Here is a 17,881-nt window from a genome sequence, read left to right as displayed (position 1 = left end):
CCAACTGATGGAGACAGCAATGGACAGTGTCGGTTGAGATGTCCTCCGCGAATGGGGTGTGGGCAGCAAGCTGAAATATTTGAAATCTGCAAAAACGAGATTGAGGTCTGAATGGAGGGCAGCATACGTATTTATAGAAAGTTTGGGCCCTTCCAAGTGGGTTTGTGCTTATGGGACACATCTACTCTCTAGGATCGCGTTTCTTTTAAATAAACAAGGTTTCTTCATTAATTAAGCATGTTTTGGGGCTGTTTAAGCAAAGCTAATGCATTTTTAGCTCAACAGGGACCTCTTCTATCCTAGAGGCACTTCTCTTTGCTTGCATGCATTCTCAGACTAACTAGGCTGGATGTTTTGACACACGAGTATCCACTAGTAGTAATTGTTTCATGCTTAGTGATTCATGTATCTCTTGGCTGATGAGCAAGAAGCGGTCTACAGTGGCCACATCTGGCTCTGAATCTGAATAGCTTTATAGCTACATGCTAATGCGTATGGCTCAAATGCCTTTTGGTCAATATCAGTGTGTATGAGTGTGCATGCTGCTTAATCCTAACCTAACATGGAGATGTCACAAGCCCCTTTCACACAGTGAAAAATTAATCCAAGATGTTGAGAGTAGTCTTCAGTATGGGATGGAATGGATGCCAAACTGGCATATAAAAAGAAACAGAGCTGGAATTGGATTGGAATGAAGGCTCTGGCTCAGGCGTGATGCTTGTCCTCAGATGAAACTGAGCCACAAGTCATGCTCTGGCATTATGGAACTCAGGCTCAGGTTTAATTGAGCTAAACCTCATACACAACTCGTTTGAGCACCCAGGCTCAGATACAACTAAGCTTGAGATGTTGAATCAGTCCATTGTAGAAACTAACTTCATGGGATGATTTGGTTTGGATTATGGTTGAATTGAATCCAAACAGGCCACTTGTGACTCTAATTGAAAGACCCTTGTATGTCTGCAAGAACAAAATAATTGATTGTGCACATCATTTACATGGAATGGTTACAAGGTTTCAGTTTCAGAGAGGTAAATCTTTTGGGCCATTTGAGAAGGCTCATATGAGTCCAACCTGAGCATATCTATAGCATGATGGTACTCTAGATAATGATTGCTTAAGTGGTTCAAAATATCATGTTATTCCACTATGGCATTGCATCAATGCAAGAGAAATGTTGGATCTCTTACATTTCATGCAATGATGTTTTCTTTTGTTGTTTAGCCAGAATACAGAGTTCCCAAAAACAGTGGACCTATAAAGGAAAAATTGCAGAATATGAGGTTGCAGCTATGGCTAGCATTGTTGAGCTTTTGAAAAGCTTTATATATCACGAATTTACGGAGCCTACTAAAGTGGGTCATGTGTTCTCTTAATTCACAGTAGAGGGTTGGCAATCTGGGACATAGGCAGTTGGATGACCCCACTGAATGTCTTCTTGCCCTCTTTCCCAGATTTTTCTGGCAGTGGGGACGCTTCAGCATTTCCCATACATAACTAATTTGATATGTGGTTCAGTTTGAACCATAGCAGTATAGCAAACCCCCAAGAAGCTGTTGACAATAGTTCTCTGATTTAGATGATTGCTAGTCCTACAAGAACTTGGGTTTTGAATATGTAAAAGCTGGGATCAAATCAATAGTGCCTCACATATTAGGCTGTTTGATGATTGAGCAGGTGAAACCAGATGCTTCTGTTAAACGAAGAAGTGAGGAGACAGACGCAGCAGCACATGTGGCAGTCCTCTTTTCTGGGGGTCTTGATTCCATGATTTTGGCTGCCCTTGCAGATCAATGTCTGCCAAGTCATTGTAAGTTCATATGACTATTTAACTTAAGCTGATAAACTCATCTAATAGATGTTGTTATTGCATGGTTCCCATTCCTTCTTTATAAATTGAAGACGTGTAATCTATGTGGGCTTAGATTTATAGAATGCATGATGAGTGTCTGGATATTTTCTGTTCTTGTACAAGAGCAACCTGGGAATCATGTTGTTCATAATAGATGATGACTATGTATATAAAAGGACACTTTTTCAGAAGAATAAGAAACTTCTCCTCTGCATAGTCTATGTTGACAAGAAGACTGCAGGGTTCTATGGCCATCTTCTGTAATCGTTTTGGTGTAGTGTTGCAAGCTCTTGAAATTTTTTGTAGAGCATAAAAAATGACAGTGACAAGTCTTAGACAAAAATAAGGGTCAGTCTGGTCGACTAGAAGTTGGTTTACCTAGTGGCACAGAGGTGAGAGGGGTGGCCAAGGGTAGTGTAGTAAGACATGCAACCAGATTAAAGGCAGCAGGATGGTGGGCTCAAAAATTTGCAATGTCATTTCTGGGAAGTCACTCGACAGGCCAGTTTAATGGTCTGACAGGTCATGCTTTTCAAATGACAGATTGGTGACAGCATGATTGTTGTTGATGGGTCTGACATGGCATGACAGGTTTGGTAGTGAAGTGTGATTGGCATGCACACATATGTGGGAGGGGGAGAGAGAAGAAGAAGGAAAGAAAGATGTGTTAATTCATTATATTCCATTTTGGGTATTAGTGCCAGAAGGCACATAAAATGAAAGGGGGGGGGGGGGGGGGGGGGGAAGACGGCATAAACTCTGAGCTCTTATGACTCATAAGAGCTTTAATTATGCCATACAAGAATAGATTTTATATTTATTTCTGGGAAAGTGGGGTGTGGAACTCCCTGATGATGACTGTTTGTCCTCCTTGATAGACTGCCCACTTATTGGTCGATTTTTAAGCTGAACTGGGTTCAACTTGTCCATTATCCATACTTTTGTCCCTTGTAGGACTTAGTTTGCTTCATCCCAGCTACCTTCTCCATCATATCCATGTAATTAACTTTTGCTTTTGTGCCTTTTGGGATAATGCTAAGGGGCTCTCCCAAATCTACGAAAGGGACAACCTTGCTTGACTGTGCTACTAAAATGTTTGTTTCTAGAATGAAATCTTGTTCAAGATTTGGAGCAAGATTCTCCCTATCCCATCCAGGGGGAAGACCACCAATCCTTCTCTCTCTCTTGTTACCTTCAATCCTCTCATTGTCCTTAAATACTGACATAACCTCTTCATAGAAATGTGTTGAATCATATGAATTCACTTTTTTATGTGGTTGGCCAATTTTGCTTGTCATGACTCTGTTATGGGCTCTTCCTTTGCTTTTTGTTGTTGGTTCTTCATGTCTTGCAGCTGTTCTTGGAGTTCTTTGATGTGTTCCGCCTTCTTGATCATTTCTTGTTTCATTGCTGCCAACACCCCTTGAACTTTTTGAAACTATTGCAAGAGGTAAGACTTCCATAGAGAAGGCTTTGTTGCTGGTGGGGGGACCGAAGGTATCTGGAGACTGACTGTTGCAGCAAATGCCTTCATTTTCTCCATCTGTATCAGTGCTGAGACCCAATGGGGAAGTTGTTAGGGTGAGTAGATCCCCAAGGGGTTTCCCTTCCCCCCTTGTGGTCTGCTTAGACAAACCCTATAGGATGGCCAAAAAGGCTACAGTAGGGTTACAAGATCAGGGTGGGGGGTTAGAGAGGTGGGGTGGGGTTGGGGGCAGAGGGTAGAGGGCGTGAGGGCTGAGTCAGGGTTAGGGGCAGGGCAGGCCTGAGTGGGGAGGGAGTAGAAGGCAAGAGGGCTGGGGCGTGTTGAGAGGGTGACAAGTAGGGTGTAGGATTAGGGCAAGGTGAGGTTGGGAGCAGAGGGCGGGAGGGTGACAAGTAGGGCTGGGGCAAGAGTGCAGAGAAGCTAAAAGTAGGGGCAGGAGCGCATGCGCGCGCACGTGCACACGCACGCACACACACACACACATGATAAAATTGGAATGATATGGAGAAGATTAGCATGGCTGTAGCACAATGATGACACATAAATCGAGAAATGGTCCAAATGTGTGTGTGTGTGAGAGAGAGAGAGAGAGAGAGAGAGAGAGAGAGAGAGAGAGAGAGAGAGAGAGAGATATTAATGTCTACAAAATGCCAAATTGGCCTATGAGACAAAAATGTTACATCTGAAAATTCAAGGAATTTTCTATATCCCAAAATAGCTGACATCTAATGCTATAACTATCTAAATGGAAATATACAGTGAACAATGCATAGCTAATGAGTACAAAATAATGTCTAAACCCAATATAATGTGGAACTACTTAGGAAGCACTCTCATCTTAGGATATCACTCATGGGTCTATCTAACATAGAGATATTGAAGCGATGAGGTAGGGCGACAGTGTAGTATCCTCTGTATTTGTGGATGATGCCTCCTGTGAGGGTGTGGACCGGTTGGACGAGGGTGGTAGGCTTTGCATCTCTCCATGGATATGTCTAAGGTGGTCCCTTGTGGCGGGGTTGTCGATTGAGACCAGGGAGGGCTTCGTGGTGGTGGGAGTAATCAATGCTCTATAGAACTCTGTGAGTAAACGCTGGTGTGCGGATCCATGTCTATGTTGCTGGGTCTGTAAGAGATGCTCTTTGTGGTGGCGTAACTCCAACAAGAAGAGCTCAAGTGGCGAGACATCTCTGATCCGAAAAATCCATAACCTTGGATAGTGGCCCAAATCCCTCTTTGATCAAGCAATGGAGGCGCCCTCAGATCTCGTAGTACACCGGGCATCTGTACAAGTAGTGCTCCTCTGTCGAGTTGACAAAGTTGGCAAATCTTATCCTTTGGGGGAGGGAGTTTGTGCCGTATCTACTTGTCTCAATCCATAGTTGGTGTGAGGATGTACAGAGCTTCCTAGTGGCACATTGTACACTGTGAGACAGGTGTGCATCCATGTATCTTGGGCGGACAACAAAGCTATCAGAGGATGCGTGTAGAAGATGCTTTTGGTAGAAAGCCATCTTTGTCCCCAGTAGGTGTCACCCATGTCTTGGTTGTGTGTATCTGAATAATGTCCATCCTATTGATGCGGTTTAGCTCCTCTTGGCTAAGCTGAGAGAGAGAGAGAGAGAGAGAGAGAGAGAGAGAGAGAGAGAGAGAGAGAGAGAGAGAGAGAGAGAGAGAGAGAGAGAGAGAGAGAGAGAGAGAGAGAGAGAGAGAGAGAGAGAGAGAGAGAGAGAGAGAGAGAGAGAGAGAGAGAGAGAGAGAGAGAGAGATGATCAGTGAGAGGGTCGCGATGGTGCCGCCGGTTCGTCCCGCCCTGCCGTCGCCTAGACCTGCGCGCCTGACGACTGCCGCCTGACGATTGCCACCTTCCGCCTGTGCCTGCCTGCTCGCCTGACGAGTGCCGTCTTCCGCGTGTGCCTACCTGCTCGCCTGACGACTGCTGTCTTCCGCCTGTGGTTGCAGAGCAAGCCGCTTCGTTCCGCCCTGCCGTCGCCTGATCCGCTTGATCCGCCACGTCGATGCCTGAAGACGGCACGCCGTTCGTCTGCACAAACAGGTCTGCCTCGTCCCTGTCTTTTGCTGCCGTTGAGTCGTCTGCAGTGGCCACCAGTCACCGGGATCTGCGCCCTCCGCTACTCGCCTGCCTTCACACGTCCTGTTCGTCAGGGGTTCATCTGCGCGTCTGTTCTGTTCTCCACAGGAGCCCCGTTGCAGTCCTGTTGCTGCAGCCAGGTGGTTCCCTGATTTTGCCGACTTCTCTGTGTCAGCGTGGGGGGCTGCCGCAGCCACATTTACGCCTCCCCCGTGTTTCTCCTGTTACCCGACACCCCGGGTTATCTGCGCGTGTCTGCCCGGTTCTCCGTTGTAGTCCTGTTGCTGCAGCCGGGTGGTGCACCCCCTGATCTGTACACAGAGGGAGAGAGAGAGAGAGAGAGCGACGCCTGAACGAGTGCACGCCTGTTCGCCTGTGGTCCCCTGCTTTTCGTCCACGGGCAGCGCTAAGGAAGTAGTATGGCTGGCCTGGATATGGATTTTCTAGACCGGACGGTGGCAGCCCTTGGCCCTGATTCCGATACAGAGGAGCCGGAGGATATGGTGCCCTGCACGGAGGAGATGCCTTCAGGTTCTGAACTGCCGCGTGCGGGCAAACGCTCCAAGCATACTTCTGACGAGCCAATGGGTCCTCAGGAACGTTCCTATGCATAGGTTGCCTCTGATCCGGTGGATTTGCAGGAGATTGACTGGGAGCATTTGCTGGACTTTGCCAATACTCTGCTTGGCGATTATGTCCAGCACAACACTGAAACTTTTTCTGACGCGGGAACTGATGATGTGCTGGAAGCCACGGTGGACCCGAAATCAGTCTTGCGGTCCTTCTCGGTGTTTTATGACCGTGCAGTTATACTTTTCTTCACTGGCAGGATCCCAGTGCTTTCACATATTCGCCAGTGGATGCACCATTTATTGCAAGGGGAGTGTGTCGAGGAGATCTTCCTTGGACCTCGCGGCTTTTATGAGGTGCTGTTGAAATCGGAAACACATCGAGCTGAGCTCCTGTCCAAGCTGCCATTATTCTTTGATCGCCGCTTGGTCCATGTTGTACCCTGGCGCCCTATGGGCGACTTCCAGCGTCTGCTTCAACGAGAATGCCCGGTATGGGTGGAAGTGGAAAATTGTCCGGCGGTTTATTGGCCATTGTTGAAGGATGCAATGGCCGTTGTGGGAACAGTGTTGGTGCCCCCAAGCCTCAGGGCTATGAATCGAAATCGTTTATGCATGTTATGGGACACAGCCAGGAAAAGGCCTGCGTGGCTTCGCCTCAATTGTTCTGGCATGCATCCTTTGCATTTTCGCTTAAAATGGGGCAACTTTGCAGGCCACTGCTTTTCATGTGGTAAATTGGGGCATTTCATGGCCGAATGCCCTGAAAGGCAACCGTCTTCTGAGGATGCGCCGGTTGTACTTCCTAAGGATGACATGGTGCTTGATGCCCCGACACAGGAGGCCCTTCAGCCACCAAATGTCGTGGATAAAGGCAAACAGCAGGTCCTGGGTTTGGATTCTCGTAGCACTGATTGGATTGAGGCACGTCAAAAAAAAGGTAAAAAGTTGGATGCAGGCCTGGCGGATCCTGGGCCTAATACTTCACAGGATTCCGTGCGCACGTATATGCGCCGGAAAGAAATGTTCACTTCACAGCCGGCTGCGCGTACTATGGCTCCGTCTGGCCCCCGTAATCAGTCTACAAGGAAAGCCTATATAGATGGCCCCAAGGGCCCACCTGTTAAGCTGGCGTTTGATACAAAAGGTAATGTCATTACACCCTGGGATCGGCGTTATCCCCGCCCCACTCCCAAGGCAGTGGATGTTCCTTCTACCTCTAAAGCGGGTCGCCAGAATTCGTTTGCAGTATTGGCTGATTTTCTGGATGAGGGCGTCCTAGATGCTCTCGCGGAAAAGGTGAAAGCGAGGCAACAGGTGCCTCGTTCCTGACTCCCTTGTTTGAAGATATATGAAGATAGCCACGTGGAATATGCGAGGCATTTGCTCTCGCCATAAGCAACATGCCATGTGGACTGTCTTGCATGAGAACCAGTGGGATGTATTGTGTGTAGTTGAGCACAAAAGTCACGCTGAAGCAGGGAAAATTGTGGATTGTCATGGCTTCCGTCTGTTTTATGCAGGGACACATGCTACGCACTATTCGGGCGTGCTGATGATTGTCCATGAGAAATACCAGCCTGTTCTTGTCAAAAATGATGTGCAGGGCCGCTTTCTGGTCATCGAAGTCTTATTTGAAGGAGAGATTTTATGGTTGCTGGGCCTCTATGCTCCGAATGATCCCGCATCCCGACGGGACCTCTGGTCGACTTTGCAGGGCTCCATGTCACTTGGCCGAAGGGGGTTTTTGATGGGAGATTTCAATATGTGTGTTGACTCTTCTCAGTCCACTTCAGGACATTCGGTAATGGATACACTGGAAAGCCGGGTGTGGAATTCTTTTGCTTTGCGCGTGCTTAAGCAAGATCTTTGGTCGTGGCTTCACCCTTCTTTTTGAGGCTTTACTTTTCATTCCGCACAATATGCAACTACTTGGTCGCGGTTGGACCGAATGTATATCATGCAAGGGGATGCCCGAGATGCTGGAAATGAAGGTCTTGCAGCAATATGCGTTGTCGGACCATTTCCCCCTCCAACTTGAGATGCGGGCACAATCTATTGCACCTTTTATGCAGTTGCTGGATAGGCTTCCTTTACGTTTCAACTCCTCTTATTTAAAGCATCCCATTTTTCAGGGCTATATGCAGCAATTGATTGAGAGGTTCTTATTGGACTTCGCCTCTGACGGCCTGACTGCATTTGCCCGGCTGCTCTCTAATGTGCAGCGGATTGCTCGCCAGTATGGGATTCATCATGCCTCTCTTTGCCGGCGACGTCGACATGCAGCAGAGGACTTACTGGCTTTGGTCCGTTCCTTGCTCATGGATTCCCCAGATGATGATTTTCTGCTGTCACTGGAAAGGTGTTTGGCCCATCTTATTCAAGTTTTTCAGTTGAAATCTTATTAGCAGGCCAAGCTGCATAACTTGACTGACACATTGCAAGATAGTGCCTGCCAGTCTCATAAGTTCTTTCGCGCCTTGCATGCTTCTCCGGCTCGCGAAAATATGACTCGACTCCAGGATTCGGAAGGTCGCATGGTCACTGATCCGCAGACCATTGTCACTATGTGCAGAAATTATTTTATGGAACTTCTTGGTTCTTCTCCCTCGCCTTCTAGCCAGGTTACGCATGCCCGCTCGGTCTTCTATCATCTGGTCCGCCAGCAGGTTCCACTTGATATGCAAGCCACTTTGGAGGCGGATATTTGCGAGGAGGAGGTTATGGATGTTTTGTTGCACCTGCCGAAGGATAAAAGTCCTGGTTGGGATGGTCTCACTAATGAATTCTTTGAGAACTCGGCCATGCAGTTGGTGAAGCCATTGGCGGTCATGTGTCAGCAGGTTTGGGAAACAGGGGTCATGCCTTCCTCATGGAAACAAGGCCTTATCAAACTGATTCCCAAGGTCCCTTCGCCGTCAAAGCTGCAACAGTGGAGACCAATTTCTTTGATGGGCTCGATGTATAAAATCTTCTCCAAAGTGCTGGCGAATCGGCTTCACAAGCACCTTCCAGCTATTGTGCATCCTCTCCAATACGGTTTCATCAAGGGCCGCAACATTCTGCATAATATCTTGAATGTGCAAATGGCTATTGACTATGCGCGACACTCCAGTCAGGAAGTGGTATTGATTCAATTGGACTTGGAAAAGGCGTTTGACTATGTGGACTGGTCTTTCATTGCAGATCTCATGTCTGCTATGGGCTTTGGTACCCGGATGTCCCGATTGATCTACACCATTAGTGCTACGGCTTCTTCAAGAGTTATGCTCAATGGTGGGGTTACAGAGCCATTTGTCCTTGCACGCTCGGTCAGACAGGGTTGCCCTTTGAGTCCTCTCTTCTTTGCCCTGGCGACTCACCCGGTCCTTTCAATGTTATCCTCAATGGCGGCTTCTGCTCAGCTGGTAGGATTGTCTCTTCCTTTGGGGCAGCACTTCATTAGCCAATCTTTGGCTGATGACACCTTTATGATTTTGCGGGCAGACAGGGACAACATTCGAAAGGCATTAGATGTTTGGACGCTCTTTGGTCAGGCCTCTGGTCTTCGCATCAATGCCTTTAAGTTGGCCATTCTCAGTTGCACGGAGCCTGATTTACAGTCATTAGGTTGGCAGGGCCAGGTGGTTTCTCGTGGATCCATTGTCAGGCATCTTGGATACCCGTTGGGAGTGGATGTACGGCCAAAGGACCTACTGGAGTGGATTTCACAAAAACTGGCGGCGAAGTTTATGTATTGGAAGTCGCAAGCGTGGCCTTTCCATGTGCGCCTTAAAGTGACTCAGACAATTATGCTACCAATGTTAACTTATTTCCTGCCATTGCTGCCGTGGACGCCTACTACTTTGAAGGCTCTTACTCATCCCATTCGTTTCATGCTATGGAAGAAGGATTCCCTGCAGGCAGGCATTTCATGGATTTCATGGTCACATACATGCACCCCTAAACGCATGGGTGGTGGTGCTATTTTGGATGCAGAAACTCATATGTTGGCTCTTCGTTGGTCTCTTTTTCGTGCTATGTGTGTGGATCATCACCCGTGGACCATCATAGCCCGTTATTTTCTTGAGGATGGCGGGCTACGCCATGGTAACACACGGCTTCGGGCCTCCTGGTGGCATGTCCTTAATGCTGACTCTCGATTTTCCAGTCCCTCTTCTTCTTTGTTACTGCACTTGGTCGGCTCTTGGAAAGTGGTGCTCCAAAAGGCCCGTTGGCATCCAGTAGGGGACCGCTTGCAGACTAACTCCTTTCAGCTGGAATTGTTGGCAGTATCCAGATTACTTTCATGGGAAGACAAACATCAGCTCAGACCGAGATTTAACCGCATGGCCCGTTTAGGTGTGACGTCGATTGCGGATGCTACCCTTGCCACTCGCAATGTCCTCGCATCGTTTCGGACTGCTAGGAGACTCTTCAGGATCCCGCGCGGATACCGTGGTTTATGGGAAAAGCTTTTGTTGGAGCTTCAGGGTAGGCAACCCTTTCCTGCCCTGGCTGTGGATCGTCCTTGGCAGGACTGGGACCTTGCAGGCCGGTTGAGTCTGGAAAAGGCCTCCACTAATCAGGTGTATCATCTTCTCATTCAAGGTCACCATTGGCTGGGTCTGAAAGCTAATACTGTTTGGGGACTGCGGAAATCGATGTCCTGGTGGCAGGCGACGCTGATGGAGGGCTGGTGGAATAAGGCACCTTTCAAATGCAAAGTCTTTCTTTGGTGGGTAATGATTGGTGGTCTTCCTCTTGCCTCGGCCCTTTCCAAGCGTCGAATCTCGAATGGCAATTGTTTCTTCTGTACCACTACTGCGGAATCGGCCCGACATCGTTTTCTTTCTTGCCCGCTCGCCAAGAATATCTGGTTACTCTTGTCGCAAATCTGGCGCGCGGTGGTGGGGTCCTCACTAACTCCTTTCGATTGGGTTTTTGTGCGCCCAAAGTACCCCACACCGCCACAGTTACATATGCAGATCTTATTTCACTTTTTCAGATACTGGGGATGCTGGCACATTTGGACAACGCGCAATGCTTTTCTCTTTGATTCGGCCTCTAATGTACCGAGACATATTGCCAAGCTTAAAGGGCTCTTGCATTGGCAGCTAGAGCTCATTCGATACTCTGACTTGCTCCCTCGGGAGGATTTGCATCCCTGGCATATGGCAATTACCTTTGGGTCGTTGCCATGATTAGTGTAACCTTTTTAGTGCATTAGTACGGGGATTTCCCACACGTTGGCCTAGGGCCCTCGTGTCTCTTGTAATCATGTAATCTTGTACCTTTTTTCGTAATTAATACAATTACCTTTTACGAAAAAAGAGAGAGAGAGAGAGAGAGAGAGAGGTCTTCTAAGGTCAAAATAGGCCTATGAGACAAAACCATGTACAATGTTGATCGTCATTAGACATCAAAGTGTGATGTGCTAAAAGATGATCAGTGATATATTGTGAAAAGAAACTAAAGTGATGTACAAGTCAAAATCATGTCCATGTGGGGATACAACAGGAGGATGAAGTAGTACATGTTTAGTTGTGTGGCTAAGTGATATCCATATATCTAGTTCTACCCAGTCAGGATTAGTGGGTAGAGTATGCCATACATTGATGAAATAGTACTGGGGTAGTATCTAGACTGAGTGTTGCTCATGCCGTTGGCGGATCTCTCTCATCTCTCTTATATAGTATCTGTGTCTGGTACCTCCGTATCCATAGTTGACATGTTGCTATGATCTCCTTAGCTCTCTCGAATGTCACCTCTTTGAGTGTAGGTGCTGTGTGTGTGGTCACTATCTAGAAGAAATTGGTGAGTTGTGGTTAACGTCCCTCTCTCTCACTCTATATATATACATATAGTGCCAGCTTGTAGTAATGATGTGCGGAGCCTCTAAATCGCGACTGGGAACTAGCCCAAGCAACACTTGTCTCGAGACTCCATGATTAGTTTGAGGGAGGTGCCTCCTCCAAATAGCATGGGGTATCTAGCTTGGGTTGTACTATAGGCTCTACATTTGTAGATGTTGTGCTCCTTGCTCTCCACATCCTCTTGGCATAATTTGCAGCTCTACTCAGCTTTGGAAATATGGGCTGTCCTCTTGATCTCAATCTCAAGCGGATGAGAGGATATCTTGAGTTGGCCAATGGGTACCCGCATTTCATGTTGCATGTATATATTTAGGTATCCAGGTCTCTTGATGAAGCCGTCCGCTTTAGTCTTCATGAAGTGGTCTTTGTAGTACTACATCTTCGGTGGAAGGGCTTGTCGGAGTGAAATCCATGTATGTTGTATGTAAAATCGATAAAGGTCTTGCTGCATGACCAAGTTCCTCTCAATGTGAGGAGTTAGGGTCATATTGAAAGGGGAGAAGGTAGTCCATGTCAATCTTGTATCCTATGAGAAATTGCTTGACTTGTGCATACCACGAAGTCTCATGTCCTACTTGAGCTAGTTGCCTAGTGGTCTCAAAGGCTCTTGTAGATAGTCTATCTACATGCATGCCACATACTTTGTGTGTATGAAGCTGATGGTTTGAAAAAGGGCGTCCATCATCATGGGGGATGTAGCAAACTTGGCTCTCACAATCTCATATGGTAGTGATGGTTTGCTTGGGATTATCCATGAGAACATGATGATCTATGGTCCCGTAATTTGTGTCCATAGGTATGTAGCCAAGCCATGGGTTCAAATAGGTGCACCATACCTCATGGCTGGTGTGATCAATGTGTCAAATAGCCACCTTTGTATGTGATGTGAAGGAATACCCTAACGTAGAAATATAAATGAAGCTTATGACAAAGCATAAACTCAAAAGAACACAGTTAGGGTTAGGGTAACTCAGAGACAATGAACACAGTGGAAATATGAATCAATGATTGAATGCTGAATATACAATGCTCATGCAGCAAACAAACTGTGTAGGAATGAAAACTGTACCTTGCATTTGTGTCTTGAGGATTGAGCCAGAGGTGCTGAGTGGGAGAGTGTGCCGTACTCCTGACGGATCCTGAAACGCAGCAAAGCAACCTCCAAATGTCAGACATCAGCAAACACAGTGTGTGGTGCTGGTGTCAGAAAGGTGAAGAAGAGAGAAAACTGCAAACGCAGCCAGCTGATAATGACGTGGCAGACTGATGGAAGCATAAACGCAGGTATGATGATGTGTCAGGCTAACAACAGTAAAAACATAGATATGATGACATGGCAGTCCGTATAGCAGCCGTAGATCACAAAGGTAGGAATTCAGCAGGTCGCCAGCTATAGATGATGTGGCTGATCACCACACATAGCAGAAATCAATATAGACTGCGTGATGGCAGCTATAAACAGGCACTTGATGGATGTAGACAGCCACAGGCTGCTTCGGCTGAGATGTCCTCTGCGAACGGGATGTGGGTAGCGAAGCTAGAGGGCGTGAAACATGCGAAAACAAGATTGGACTAAATGGAGAGTAGCCTTTCTATTTATAGAAACTTTCGGGACCTTGTATCGTTTTAAAACTCCCTCGAACCCTGCACCATTTTATGGTTTTCATTTATTAAGCATTTTTGGGACTACTTAATGGCTAATTCAGCATGTAATGCTAATGTTAGCTTAGCATCTTCTCTTAGGCCCAAAAACTGAGCTAGAAAGGAAGGCCAACCCAATGTTTTAAGTGCTTTTGTTGTTATGTGTTTTTATCCCATGGCGTCCTGTCCCAAAGCAACTAGGGCATTGGACAAAGGGTACATGGTGGTTGCTCAGTGACCTACCAAGACTATAGAGGTGATGTTTATCTTACCAAGGGAGTCCAATTGGTCACCCTAGAGAGGCCAAGGTATCGGACAAAGGATGCACGCTAGCTGCCTAATGGCCTACCAAGTCCTGCAAAGGTGGATGGAACCACATTGATTTTTTTTTTCTTTGATAATGATTGTTTCAAAAACACCACCAAGAGAAGAAAGCTGCCCCCTCTTAAATTGGAAGAAAAGGTTTGAGGGAATCACTCTCTCCCCATCAATCTGAAGAAGTAGGGGAGGGTGTACCCAAGCCAATCCTGGATAGTATATGCTGCAACACTGGTCAGCCTTGGCCAATATGTTTAGAAAGTTGCCAGATAAAGGCACAAACTCTAGATGTATGGTGCCTAGCTCAACCTACTCGGTGAAGTGGAAGTGAATCCCCACATGTCGTGTCCCTAGTGTAATGGTTGGATTGCTCGCAAGGGCAATGGTACTCTAGTTGTCACAATATATAACAGTGGGAGAGTCACAAGGAATTGAAGTGCTACCAGTAAGCTCCTCAAGTAGATAGCCTCCATGGTACCATAAAAAAGAGCTCAATACTCCGCATGGGCCATGGAAGCCACCACCATCTCTTGCTTACGGTTGGTCCAAGAGATAGGTGTCATACCTAAGGTAAAGAGGTAGCAACCATGGAAACATCGGGTGTCATAATCTTGTGCCTAGTCAGAGTTAGTGTATCCCAGTAAACATAAACCAAATCCATAAGTTAGACCATAAGAATAGGTACACCTCAAATATCTCAAAATACGAAGATATGAAATCCAATGTAACATCCTACGTGCAGTGTAATACTGACTAAGAAAACTAACTGAGTGAGCTAAATCTAGCCCAGTGTGAATCAACCAAAATAGCTTTTCTACCATAGATCAATAGGTATGCTCAAAGGACTGACTTAGGGTATCCTTAGAAAGATGGACAGTGGGATCAAGAGGCGTGGCCATAGGCCATATCTGATCCGTACAATATTGATCCACTAATTGACGTACTTTTGCTGTTATACAAAAACACTACTCCTAGGTCGAACTATCTCTAGCCTCAAAAAATAAGACAACAAATGTCATCTCAAAAGTAATAAAGCCGGGCCTTTATTTCTGCTATAGCAACAAATCTGAGCTATGATAAGTAAATCCTCTATTTCTACATAGTACACCACGATAAAGTTAACCCCCTCCGAAGTAGTATAGACATATAAGTTCAGGTCATAAGGGGTAGAATGGTATCTATGAGTTCCAAGGAACTCAGTCATCCTCTGGAACTAAGAGCGCGGTGCTTGCTTCAGCCTGTAAAGAGCTTTCTGTAAACGAAAGACCTTATTTTTCCAGTTAGTAGAGCACCTACCTACCTCTGTTGGAGCAGCCATATCTCATCAACCAGGCCATATCTCTTCGAGCTTTCTCCTCGAGAGTTGTTCTTCAGGTCAAGGCGCAACTTCTTGGCACAAAAATCAAGGAGATTGATGCACACCATGCCCGGCATTTGCATTTTCCCAAATTTGGGCACAGTTTTGACAGCGACCACTTTGAAGGCTTAGATCTCTCAACTCGAGCATAATGAGTACAAACCCTCTTAGGGGGAGTTAGACCCATTAGTGAGGGTCCTCCATCTCAAAGGGTTTGAGCAGATTCAACCTGTGGAGTACGTGGGAGCTCATTTACCAGTTTTTGGTCTCTGTTTTGATAGGACAGGCTGCTCCACATAGACTTCCTCCTCTAGATAGCTATTCAGAAAGGCACTTTTGACATCCATTTGATAGATCGGCCAACTGTAGTGAGTAGCGAGTGCAACCAATAACAAAATGATGTCAAGTACATAGTAGGAGCAAAGGTCTCTTTATAGTCAATACCTTGTTCCTTTCGAAACCCTTGCATCACAAGGCGAGCCTTGTACTTGTCTAAAGTCCCATTAACTTTTAGCTTAGTCCTAAAAATCCACTTTGTCTTGATGAATTTCTTGTGGCTCGGATGATCCACCAAGGTCCAAGTCTCATTTCACTAAATACTCTCTAGCTCCTTTTGCATGGCCTCTCACCATTCAGGGTGCTGAAGAGCCTCCCGCCAACTATTCGACTCAGAATGAGCTATGTAATTAGCTATAAATAGTGACACAAATGAAGCGTGAGGCGGAAGCTAGCAGATCTTCTAAGGCCCTTTGGAGTGGAATCAAATGGAAGGATCCCTGAATCTTGCATGGTTTGCTAGTACTAGTGAGGTAACAGGTCGCACGGAAGGGGCTTGGGAGCTGAAGAATTTGTGGGTGGGTTAGGAGTAGGTAGTAGAGCCGGCTCAGAAGGCATGATCTTTGAAGGAATAATGTGAGGAAAGGGCTCAAAATCTGGTATAGAAGACTACACAATGTTCCTCTCATCAAACACTACACCTCTCCTAATGATCAGCTTGTTTGTTCAAGGATGGAATAGACGATAAACTTTTGCTTTGGAGGAGTATGTAGATTTATATAGTAGATGTGGCTTAGAAGACACGATCTTTGAAGGAATAATGTAAAGAAAGGGCTCATAATTTGGTATAGAAGACTACACAATGTTCCTCTCATCAAACACTACACCTCTCCTAATAATCAGCTTGTTTGTTTGAGGATGGAATAGACGATAGACTTTTGCTCCGGAGGAGTATATAGATTTATGTATCATGTGTGAATACACATTATTGTGTAAAAGTGCGTGTTTAGATGTGAACACCCTTTACACCTACTTAGCATTAAATAAGAGTCAAAGACATAGGTGGATACCTCAACCTATATATTCAAGCCCTATCATTCATACTTTCATCTCTCATATCTCACTTATTATTATCAATCTATCATTCAATTTGTGTGTACTTGCAAGAGCTCTCTCTCTCTCTCTCGCTCGTCCATAGCTTGCTGGAACATCTTCACGAGCTCCATATCCAACAGGGACCAATAGGCTATGGTGGATGGAACTCCATGGAGGTGTGTGTGTGTGTGAGAGAGAGAGAGAGAGAGAGAGAGAGAGAGAGAGAGAGAGAGAGTGTGTGTGAGAGAGAGAGAGAGAGAGAGAGAGAGAGAGAGAGAGAGAGAGAGAGAGAGAGAGAACTCTTGCAAGTACACACAAACTGGAAGATAGATTGGTAATAATAAGTGAGGTATGAGGGATGAAAGTATAAGTGAAAGGGCTTGAATATATAGGCTGAGGTATCCACATACACCTTGGACCCTTATTTAATGGTAAGTGATGTAAAAGATGTTCAAACCTAAACACATACTTTTACGCACAATAATGTGTGTTCACGCACAAGGATAAATAAATCTAATAGGTCCATCTCTACGAGCTCCACACCCAATATTGGTATCAGAGCCTCAACTCCACTAGTGCCATCACTTTCAGCTCCATTGTGATAGTTGAGTGTTGCCTTGTCCCAACTCAACTCATTGTAGGCTGCACCGACACTTACTGTGCCTACTATATGTAGTGGGAGTACTGCTTCTCCTGCTAGAAGAAGGAAAAGAAGAAGAAGAAGAAGAAGAAAGAGGTGTCCACCTTGTCCTATACAGGTGCTTGCTTCTCTTGCCCAGTGTCGAAACCTTTTGCCATGTTTCCAATGCTGCCCATCAATGTCGCATGAGCCTTGCCCTAGAACACTAACGCCACCCAGCCTCTTGTGCTATTGTCAAGCCACATGTTCCAAATTTGTGTGTTGAACTATCCTTGCTTGACGTTGCCTTTCTGTTTGTGGATCCCATCGATTGCTGGCATCTCAACATCCTTGCATGCATCATCACTACGACTTGCATGTGTTGCCTCTGTCCTTATAATCACCACGCACATCCAACCACACACCTTGACGCCGTGTCATGACTGTCGATTGTCTCTTGCCTATCTACCTCCACGTGTACTTGTTGTGGGTCAACTTGCCTGTTTGACAACCACATCATCAAGGCCTTCGTTAAATACCTCAGCACACCAAAAGGATAAGGTTTATCACATTAAACCTCAAAGTTTTTAAAAAAGATATTTAAACATTTGTTAGGACCTATTCACATGAAATTGGGGCACTTAAATCTCATTTGAAATTCCTCGAAATTTCCTTTGTAAAATTTGAGGCTTTTCACACTGGAGTTTTTTGCCATTGAATT

The 17,881-nt window shown here is 46.0% G+C and overlaps 1 protein-coding gene and 1 pseudogene across 4 annotated transcripts in view; both read left to right on the top strand.

The window, feature by feature from the left end:
• Nucleotides 1–17,881, top strand: part of LOC148036792 (Asparagine synthase family protein) — a 115,166-nt gene that overhangs the window by 44,165 nt on the left and 53,120 nt on the right. For all 4 annotated transcript variants that reach the window (XR_015690508.1, XM_087675681.1, XM_087675683.1 and 1 more), the window contains exon 5: nucleotides 1,678–1,810. Coding sequence is in view for 3 of the 4 variants with exons in the window: in XM_087675681.1 (XP_087531807.1) it covers nucleotides 1,678–1,810 (133 nt within the window). In the remaining variant the exon portion in view is untranslated. The remainder of the gene's footprint in view (nucleotides 1–1,677; nucleotides 1,811–17,881) is intronic.
• On the top strand, nucleotides 3,793–3,905 carry LOC148036794 (U6 spliceosomal RNA; annotated as a pseudogene).

Source organism: Lygodium microphyllum, chromosome 4 (genome assembly GCF_053477565.2).
Source record: "Lygodium microphyllum isolate KBCC chromosome 4, Lygodium_microphyllum_v1.1.10, whole genome shotgun sequence".
NCBI lineage: Eukaryota > Viridiplantae > Streptophyta > Polypodiopsida > Schizaeales > Lygodiaceae > Lygodium > Lygodium microphyllum.
This window is presented reverse-complemented; position numbering and strand designations above follow the sequence as displayed.